This window comes from Halichoeres trimaculatus, unplaced genomic scaffold (assembly GCF_033239565.1).
Source record: "Halichoeres trimaculatus isolate MK-OKI-2021-1 unplaced genomic scaffold, fHalTri1.1 fHalTri1_scaffold_5, whole genome shotgun sequence".
Classification (NCBI taxonomy): domain Eukaryota; kingdom Metazoa; phylum Chordata; class Actinopteri; order Labriformes; family Labridae; genus Halichoeres; species Halichoeres trimaculatus.
This window is the reverse complement of record NW_027437183.1, coordinates 33,289,137-33,299,388: the sequence shown is the minus strand read 5'-3', so window position 1 is coordinate 33,299,388 and position 10,252 is coordinate 33,289,137. Positions and strand designations below refer to the sequence as shown.

Below are 10,252 nucleotides of genomic sequence, written 5' to 3'. Positions count from 1 at the left end.
CAATTATGTATTGAATGATGGCTTACATATGCAGATTCAATTCAAAGACGCTTGGCATACCCTTATCTATTCTTTGACATTTGATATCCTGACAAGAGAGGCATTAGACAGTAACACAAGCCTGCAAGACAAGACATTTCTCTTTGTTGGCTCTCAGTTGACTTTCTAATCAAAACAGTCTGTTACGAACCGTTCTTCATCCATTTATTCGTTGTTTGAATTACGAATTCCCAACTTTGAACACAATTGTTAAAAATTTGCTAACTAATGTTTTGATTTAGTGACAAATGTCAATTGTAAAATGAAACCAACTGATGTGTAGGGCTTTTAGTCCAAAAAGCTTTGCTTTCTTTCCGAGCTGTGCTACAGAAACATCTGACACCCCTCAAAACACACTTTTCCAAAATGCATGACTCCTGTGAGGTTAATGATATGGCACAAAGTAATTAAAACTTTTACCTGAAAGTCACGTTCACTTGGGTCCTTTTTGGATTCTTATTGGACAGGAATCGTTATGACTTTGTGAGAGCCAAATTCATCAGCTGCACCATGCACTTAACTGATTTAAAATGACTTTAAGTGCTTATTTAATGTCTCTTTGCAAGAATAACATAAAAACACATTCTATTCCTCGTCATATGACTAGATTGGATTTGCATGCAAAACAACAAGATGGGCTTTACATGAGGAGATGATGGTGTGGGTAAATACAATTCTTTTTCAGTCATATGTTCATTTAACCATGAGAGAGAATGAGATTTCACATAAAAAAATGCCACTTGTATTCTTACAGTATATTATGCACAAAACGGTGGTATGAAAACCAGAGAAAACTCTTTTGTGGCTTTAAGATAGAAAAAAAAACATGATCAGAGTCCACTGATCCCCCAAATGTAACCCATTAGCTCCACGCTGGCAGTTCCAATGGACACTGTGTTTTGACCAATCTGTGTAGTGAATTACAAAACAGCTACAGCCCTCCATCAAACCACCGCTGTTTCCCCAGAAGATGAGTTTTCCATTTACACACAACTTCCGTGGGTCCATTTAATATGTAACAGAGTCATCCTTTAACACATCACGTTTATTAGAGTCACCACTGATGAGAGCAACTGTTTCAGTAAAGCTTTAAAAAGCAAGACTACCCTGAGAGAAGGTCTAAAACGTGGGCAAGCTTGCCAGATGAGCACTGGCTTTAATGGGTTTGGTTTATTAAATCTGTACACTCTATTTCAATATAATCAGCACGTTTTGTTCCAAGGATGTAAGATATCATTTTTTAGTCATTGTGTAATATATATCTCTACATAATACAATCCAAGTCCTCTGAACTATGTAGACATGTGCAAGTGTTTACTACCAACTTCAACAATACAGTAAAGGCAAAGACTTGTGGACACTAAGTTAGAATAATGTTGAAACTTTAAATTTTTTGAGTCCTCATAATTATCAAAATCTAAGTGCTGTAAGTAGTTCATACACGAGGTATTGAATATCTAGTTAGTATTTTGAGTATAAAATAGAGGCAAAATACATAAAGAACATTTGCAAGCATGACGAAAAAAACCTCTACAGACACGATACACTAGTGGTCAAAGATAATATGAGGGGGAACCAGGAACCTGTTTCGTCCTTGAATGTAGCATACTTACAGATTGGATGTTTTCGTGTTGATGAAAAGTCATACTGCATCATGCTTTCACATAATGTGAGCCTTAGGTAGCCCTGGGGAGATCCAAACACAGCACTGATGTGTTTTTTTTAAATATCCACTTGCCCAGCAAAACAAAATCCCAGTGCTGAGAGGTTGAGGTGTTTGATCAAGTACACATAATTTTATTTACAGCAAATTTCCCACTTGAGAAAGTGCACTCAATCAGGTACCTTTGAGTAGGATCATAAAACACACATGGAAAGGAATTATTAGCTCCCTTTCTGTTCCAGCAGCAGCAGCATATTCTTAGCAGAGGACTGATTTTGTAATCTGCTTCATGTATGACTTCCTCTTTTCTGAGGTATGATGCAGAGCAACTCCCCTCATTTAATTTAAATAGGTGTGGGTCATGTTCATGTATAAGAATGAATCACATGGTCATAGCATGATGTGCATCAACATAATCTGAGGTAAACCAGGTGTCGTGCATCTTGGCCTGTTGCAGTCTGAGAACCAGTGCCTTAGAGGGTCCGAGAGGTAAGTCTGAAAGAAATCATGTAAACTGTGCTCATGTGTAGTGAATGTTTCACTTACTGACAATAGCACAAGGGCCCTAAACTGTAAACCTCAAGGATTATTCAAAGAAAACAAGAAAACAAAATACCAAAAGTACTCTACTCATTTTTAACGTCTCATTTTTTCTTGCTTTTTGAAGGGTTTTCAACTTTTTTTCTCTTGTTTTCGCTCAAGTATAATCACAGGTGACCAACTACAGAGATAACAGGGTCAGGTGAGTACCATGCTACATCAGGTTTAGAGAAGGCTATTGCAGACAATTCTACAACATGTACAACCACATTTTATACGAGAGTTACAAATATTTCAAAACATATCACCAAGAAACTAAGTACATACAAGATGTTGAATATTTAGAGTCTTAAAGGACTATCCCTCAGTCAGTAATAGGATTTTATGTTACGTGACTTAAACTGTCCAGTCTTACAGACAAAATTTGAAAAACTGCTATTCAAAAAGTAGCAAATTTGGTCAGTGTCTCTTTTCAAATAGTTATAGTGCTTTTAATGGCTTAAGACAGGGGTCTTTTATAATCTCACCCAGTGGCAATCTACAGAACTTTAGTGTACATTTTATGACACCATAGCTGCAAAAGTCTTATGTCAAGTCCAATAGGTAAAACAACAGCTAATGCTGTCACATATATTTAAAAGTAGTATGCATTATCAAAAAAACAAAGGAAAACAAATAAACAAATATGCAATTATAAATTTTTTGTGAACTCTTATAAGTTCTGGTTGGGATTCGGCCCGGTTCTTAGCTCTGCGTTTCATTTCCTACGACTTATAAGTCTAAGATGGCAGGCCTTTAAAAGCCAGGCTCTGTTCCAAGTCTTCAGGAAGCTTCTTTATGAGATTCTTAAGTGTGCCATCAAGACTACATACAAGCAAAAAGGGACTTAAAACTCCCATTCCAGTGTTTCTTCACGATTGGCTGCCCTCTCTAGCCTGTGTATGATGTTATTGAGGTTAGCCATTTTCTCATTGCGTCTCTGAGTGCTCCTATTGAGTTTGGGGCTTTGGAAAGGAGGGACCGGGTTAGGGTCCAGGCTGTGATTGGTGCTAGATGAAGGGGGGTTTGGCAACGAGGGCGAGATGGGAGCCGATGAGGACGGGACAGGAGAGACTGACATCATGAGACCTGGTGAGGAGGCAGCAGAGGGTGAGTTTAGGGAGACCTCCAGGCTGCTACGGCAGGGCTCTGATGAAGCCTTGAAGCTGACCGGGTCAACGGGTGACTTCCTGGTGTCTTCCCCCTCGTGCCTGGACTGGCTGGATCTCTGAGGAGCATCTATGGAGACTGCCACATGATAGAGCCCTTTGGCTGGGCTCCCCCCCTCTTCCAGCCTGAGAGACTCGTGGCATCCGCCCATACTTTCCTCGTGTTCAGTTTTCAGCTGAGGGAACTGTGAAGCTGTGGAAAAGCACTGGACCCTTGACTGCTTCATGGAGCCTTCTCTGGCCTCCCCGGCCTCATCTTCCCTTTCCATGGCCTCCTGTTTGACATGAAGCTGTGAGGGGTTGGTGTTCAGAGGAAGGCTGGAGTGAACGTGTCCTGAGGACTGCTGCAGCCTCCGCTCCTCTCCGTCAGAGTTGGGGCTGCGTGTCGCTGAAGGGGAGTAGCTGTGGTGCTCAGCATCTGTGTCGTTGTCTGGTAGACCCTCCATCAGAACCTCTCGTCGCATCCTGGACCTGCACAAACACCAGAGTTAGACAGTTACATTAGGGGTAAATTCTTGCAGCATCTCTGTATTTTCACATGTAATTCACAGTACTGGCCTGTAGTTGTGGAACCAGTTGATGACTGTGTTGGTTTTGAGTTTGAGCTGGGAGGCCAGTATCTCGATGGTGTTCTGAGAGGGGTAGGGCTCCAGGAGATACGCCTTCCTCAGCGCCTCTTTCTCCTCAGCACCCAGCACCACCCGAGGCTTCTTCACCTGGCTGTACGGACACAAGTCCAGCGAGCTTAAGGCTGGACTCACACACTCAGAGCGGGTGCTGGGCGAGTCGCTATCTGAGCCGGTGCTTAGCAGCCCGTAGCGCCTTTTCAGATAAGCTGGAGGAAAGACAGTGGTATGTGAAGAAAAGACAATTCTCAAACAAGAGGAAAAAATACTCAAGCACCTCCTTTCCTACCTTTCTTCTCCATTTTCTTCATGGCCCTCAGCTTGTCCACATTATGAGGGTCGTTGAGCCACAGCTGCATTCGTACAAACGGCTCCCTGCCCTTCAGGCTGAGCTTGTGCCACGGTTTTGGCCGTGAGAGCAGGTCAGACACGGAGCCTTGAGTCAAACCCAGGATGGTCTCCCCAAACAGACGCTGACCTGCAGGAACAAACACACACAGTGAGGTCACGTGTGTCTGCATTCAGTACTGCATGCAGCAGTACGTCTCATCCTGATCCAGGACCCACCTAGGTTGTTGTCTGTTAGCACCTCTTTGACCTTCTTGGTGATGGCGTATGTGTCAAGCTCTGGAGACATAGCAACCAGCTCCTGGATGCCCAGAGGAGTAGTGGGCTGATGCAGGGACATGAGGCTGGGGGTGGATTTCCCTCCCTCTGGGTGGGGGGGCAGGCCCAGTCCCAGGCTCTCAGGCTGCTGGTTCTCCTTGCTGCTCTCCAGGGACAGGCTGACAGGCTCAACCAGTGGACTTGGGTGGCTCTCTGCTGGGCTAGGAGGCGGGGAGGGCGAGGACTGGGCTGTCACTGGGCTTTTTTCTGGAAGGGGGAAGCATCCAAAAACATTTAATAAATCATTCACCGACATTAAGCCAATGAGCAAATAAAAAATAGTAATGAAATCTGTGTTTTTGATGTTTTAATTCTTGCTTTGCCCTCTCTGCTAATGTGTGAAAGTGTAAAAGTCTCACCCTGAGTGTGGCCCTGGTTTGTGGGCTGACTGAGGCTCTGTCCTAACTGGTCCAGTAGCCACAGCTGCATGCGGATGAAGGGCTCCCTGCCTTTCTGGGTCAGCTTGCTCCACGGTTTGGGCCGAGACAGCATGTCGCTCACACTGCCCTGAGAGAGCCCGAGCACCTGAGCAGCAAAATACAGGTTCATAATGTATGACAAGTAAACTGCAACAATCACTATAACCAAATAAATAATACAACTTATTTTTTAAATGTATCATTTTAAAATAATAAGTAATTTAATAAACAAAAAATGAAAGCATGTTTGCTTTGACATGAATGGAATAATCCACTTTATCCAACAACCACTAGAGGGCAGCAGTGCTTCATATCTGTTAGGATGGAGCCTTCAAATAATGTGATGTTGCAGCTCATTGCATGGAGGAACAAGCATGAATGTATTTACCACAGGAATGTTTGAGGGAATCGAAAGAAAAGAAAAAGAAAAAATGGAAATGAAAATGCATCTTTCTTCTTTCTCCTTTTTCAAAATTTAGACAAACATCATCTTCAGTTTTTGAAAGCAGATAAATCCATAAATTCTGCCATCTTATTAATTAAACTGGTGTAGAAACAACTCTTCCACTGTCAAAAAATAAGGAAAATAAAAAACCAACAGGGTGTGAGATACTCAGAAAACCCTTTGTGTTATCAGCTTTACAAGCCATAAAGCATCATTATGATTTCTGGTGCAAAAATACAGCTTTGACAACAACAGGGATGTTCAGAGTACTGAAATGTACTACTCAAGCGGAAGCACAGTTATTTTGATGAAACTTTACTGAGGTAGAAATAAAAGTATCAGTCTGTGAGTCTACAGCAGTAAAAGTAATAAGTCCTTTCTGTAAAATGCTTTGTGTCCAGAGTACTTGTTTTTAAATCAGGGGGTGTGGAGTGAGGGGGGTTCATGTCAGTCAGATCTGAGCTCCAAATGTAGTCAGAGCATCTCTTCCTGTGCTGAGCATCAATGTGAGAACAACACATATTCAGGTTGAAGCTTCTGAATATTTGAGTTTCCTCTTTGTTTTTATTTTGTACTTTGTGGATGCCCCTTACAACAAGTCAAAGCCTGCTGTGAGTTCAACACTGCAAAAACACAAGTCTTATCAAGTGATTTTGTCTTATTTTTACTAGAAAATGCCTTTTTGGACTTGATATGACCCACAATCACCTGACTAGTCCAGAAAAAATGTTTTTTAAAGACAAAAATGAGGTCTGAAAGGTTTTTTGTATTAAAACATTATTTTTACTCAAAGCAAAATTTTCTTGTTGCAATGGCAGTTTATATTACTTGTTAGAAGCATTTCAGACCTTATTTTGTCTTTAAGCAACCTGAAACAAGTCTTTCTTTTAGACTGACAGGTTAAATGTGGCTCATATCAAGTGTGATAAGACAATTTTACTTAAAATAAGACAGAAACACTTGATAGGGTTTCATTTTTTTTGCAGTGAAAGAGTTCACTATGAAGTGTCCGGATTGAAGGACAGCTTGTCCTGATCAGAATCAGGTCTAGGCTCACATTTGATGTGACTGTGGTTGGAAAGAGAAGTCAGCTTTATCAAATCTCTGTTTCTCTGAGCAGTCATTGACCTGAAGGACCAACCTGTGAAAGGATTTCTTCACTCCCTTAAATCACTTCCACCCCCTGGTGAATTCATGTTTACTTTGCGGTTTATATTTGTCACCATGAATTATTCAAGAGTTGACACATTTTCAAGAGACAACTCATTTTAACCTGTCACTGATTAAAAAAATACAGGAATGCTTCTGTTATGTGTTACACAAAATTTACAACAAGCATATTGTGCTGCTAAAAAAATCTGAAAATATTACAGGATGACAGAGGAACACCTAAAAAAAGCAGGCACTGAGTTTTGGTCATTGCAAGAAAAAGAAAGAGTTTGGAGTTTAGTCATGTTAAACTCATCAATATTTCACAGAGGCCTGATGATTTAAAAACTGAGAGACAAACATGCATTTAGGAAAAATGCATTCAGACAGCTTCTGACCTTTTCACCAAAGATCCTCTGACAGATGCCATTCTTTGCCAGCTTCTCCTTCACCTGCCGGGTCAGCTCGATGGTGTCCACCTCTCTGTACATGTACATCTCATACTGCTCTGGGGTCAACGGCGGCACCGTGGGTTTGAGGGCCCGGGGGATGTATGCTGGGTAGTAAGAGAGCCTCCCAGAGCCAGGGCCCGGTGACTCCCCGCTCACCGACGTGTCTGACTCCACCTTCACCTCCACAGGCCGTCCAAGACCCAGCTCGTCTTCACCAGCAGACGCCTCCTCGCTATTGGAGAGACACTCTCCATTCTCCAGGCGTGGCCAGGAGCGAGGCAGGGCGGAGGGTCCAGAGGAGGAGGAAGACAAGGAGGGAGAGACTGAATTGAAGGCCCGAGAGCTGCCTCCAACTCCAAGAACCAGTGAGCCTCGCTCCTGAGACCAGTGCTGGTCAAAGTAAGTGCCCGCCTCTCCGATCTCACATTTGACTTTACGGATGATGTTCTGGACGAAAGCAGCCGGGGAGAGGACGCTGAGGGGCGTCTGTGGGCTGCTGATGGGGTTAGCCATGCAGACGGTGACGCAGCCTCCCTCCTCCTGTTTGATAGAGATGGGTAAAGACAGGCCTCGAGAACGCTCAGGGGTCCCTAAATGCTCCACCTGAGCTGCTGAGCTGGCGGTCTGGGCCCTCCCGCAGGCCTCCATCTCCATCAGGGCGTGCTGCTGGGCCTCCATCTCCCTCCTGGCCTGTTCCAGGATGCCCTTTATGGCATCGTCAGAGCTGCTGCCTGCTCCATTACTGCTTCTGCCTGACAGGCTGTTTACAGACGGTTTGCCTTCACCTTAGAAAGAAAGAAAGACCCGCACACTGATGCTCAAATCTCAAATCAATCCCCTGATTCAGGTGCATGAATTATAATCGAAAACAAAAATAAAAACATGATTTCACGATAAATCTCATTAAAATCAATTAAAACAGATCCAAGCTTGACTTATGACGACTCCAGCCCTACCTCCCCTCTGGGACTGGATCTCCTTCTTGGCCTGCTCCAGGATATTCCTAATGGCGTCGTCTGACCCAGTTTCAGGAGTTCGGATGCGCGGAGTGATGCTCCCTGCCACAGAGGGTAACAGAGAGAGATACAGGGAGGAGGGGGGTGAGTGGGATGGTTGATCAGAGAGCAGTTCCAAGGCTTTGCTTTTGACTGTTAGATCAATGGCTGCCTTTGAGCGCGTGCTGTCTGAGGTTGCAGTATACGGGAAGCTCAACTTTCAAAAGCTGTGAATCTGGGGAGAAAACAAAGTTTAAAAGTAACACTACAAACATGGCAGAGGAAGCCGAGGAGAAGTCAAAGATAAGGTCCAAGTAGATTAGAGGGTTTAAATGTACACAGGTCCACGAGTTAGGCCACCAAAACAAGGATGGCGTGGTTACATGACTTACACAGAGATACGGGCTCATCAGAGCTTTCCGTGCTCACAGATCCCTAAAATGCACTTTTTCAAACGGGAGCGTTCATATTTTAGAAGGTTTAACCATCATTTCATATGGTTACATCTAAGGTTATGTCCATACGTAGCCGGGTATCAGTAACCACATTTATTTTTATAAGTCTTCACCGAAAACTGCAGTTTTACATCACTAAAAACGATGCTTTTTGAAAACTCCTGTTTCATGGGTTTGGTTCTTAAACGTCACAACTGACTGATGGGGGTTCATTCTGATTGGCTGCAAAAGATTACATGTCTGAAAAAACACTGCCATGTATAGATTTGGCACGCATCAAGCACATTTATAGACAGATTTGCTTGAATACTAGGGATGAGAATTGGCAAGAACCTCACAATACTTGAGTCACGATACAATAATATCACAATATTGTGATATATTGTGATATTATACCCTGTTAACTATTTAATTGAAAAAACTTTTCTATTTTCTTGTGGCTGGAATAATTGAAGTCAGATGCAGCGTTTCATATAAACACTTAACTTGAAAACATAAAGTGTGTCAAATTTGTCTCTTAAACTGCTGTGACATTAAACTAATGTTGAAAAAAAAAATTATTGGTTGAAAGACGTGGTCAGTTAGTGAAACTGATAAATGTCACTTGGTGTTTCCATTGTTACTCATAAAAGATTTAATGTACAAAACATGACTACGATTATTATCTTATCAGTCTACTCCACTGTAAAAAAGTAGATTTAAAGTGGTTTTTAACTAACTGACCCAAGAGTACAGATGAACCATTAATGTTTTTTAGGCATCAAAACCCACATCATCAGGTTTAGGAATAAAATATTTTGAATATACTTTGAGACTATATTTATTGTACAGTTTATGGGCAACATACAGTGGAGTAGCTCTTTGGCGCCATCTACTGCAGTGGAGGTGCAGAAGACGTATTGTACTTCCAACTGGGGATGGGTACCGTTCACATTTGAAATGATACAGTACCAATGCCCGGTACCTGGCAATCAGTACCGGTACTCAAGGGTACCAATTGTTGGTAGGTTTTGGGGTTTATATCCTAAAAAAATATCAATTTGTTTAACAACCAAATATAAAAAAAATCATCTAAACATATTTATTCTTCAATATATAACCTATAATGCTGTGTTCATCTCCAGTATAGAAAATCACCAATCAATATTCATTTACATAAATACCTGGCTATGCGTGTACAGGGCCTCAGTTTGTGATTTTTAATGAAAAACAGATGCGAAGGCTGAAGTTTCCTGACGTGTCTGAAGTTAATGGGTATGGCTTAATGTCGACCTGCTGGTTAAACTTTGACATATCCTACTGAACAGTGACGCGCACTGACTGTTTGAAGGGCAGGGATGAAAAGAAAAGAGGAATGGTGTGTTCTTGCCATTGAAGAGGACACCAGGTGCCAAATGTTTTTAAGGACACTTAAGCATGGATTTTTGCCTCCCAAGAGCGCACTTAAACATAGTTTAACCAGCCAAGGCTGATAAGTCACCTAGGCACGAGTTTTGGGTCACTTTAGCGTGAGTTAGGATCCCTAGAGTTCACTGTAGCGCTCGTTTTGGCTCCGAATATGGCACTTGAGCACACTTTTTTCAAAAACTGATCCA

At 42.4% G+C, this 10,252-nt stretch overlaps 1 protein-coding gene across 2 annotated transcripts in view; it reads right to left on the bottom strand.

The window, feature by feature from the left end:
* The window catches only part of cux2b (cut-like homeobox 2b), a 130,968-nt gene continuing 120,716 nt past the window's right edge, over positions 1 to 10,252 (bottom strand). For both annotated transcript variants that reach the window (XM_074669762.1, XM_074669763.1), the window contains exons 16-22: positions 8,164 to 8,265; positions 7,154 to 7,992; positions 5,102 to 5,267; positions 4,644 to 4,949; positions 4,366 to 4,554; positions 4,009 to 4,285; positions 1 to 3,921 (exon numbers count right to left, since the gene is read on the bottom strand). In XM_074669762.1, coding sequence (XP_074525863.1) covers positions 3,129 to 3,921; positions 4,009 to 4,285; positions 4,366 to 4,554; positions 4,644 to 4,949; positions 5,102 to 5,267; positions 7,154 to 7,992; positions 8,164 to 8,265 — 2,672 coding nt within the window. In that variant the 3' untranslated portion in view covers positions 1 to 3,128. The remainder of the gene's footprint in view (positions 3,922 to 4,008; positions 4,286 to 4,365; positions 4,555 to 4,643; positions 4,950 to 5,101; positions 5,268 to 7,153; positions 7,993 to 8,163; positions 8,266 to 10,252) is intronic.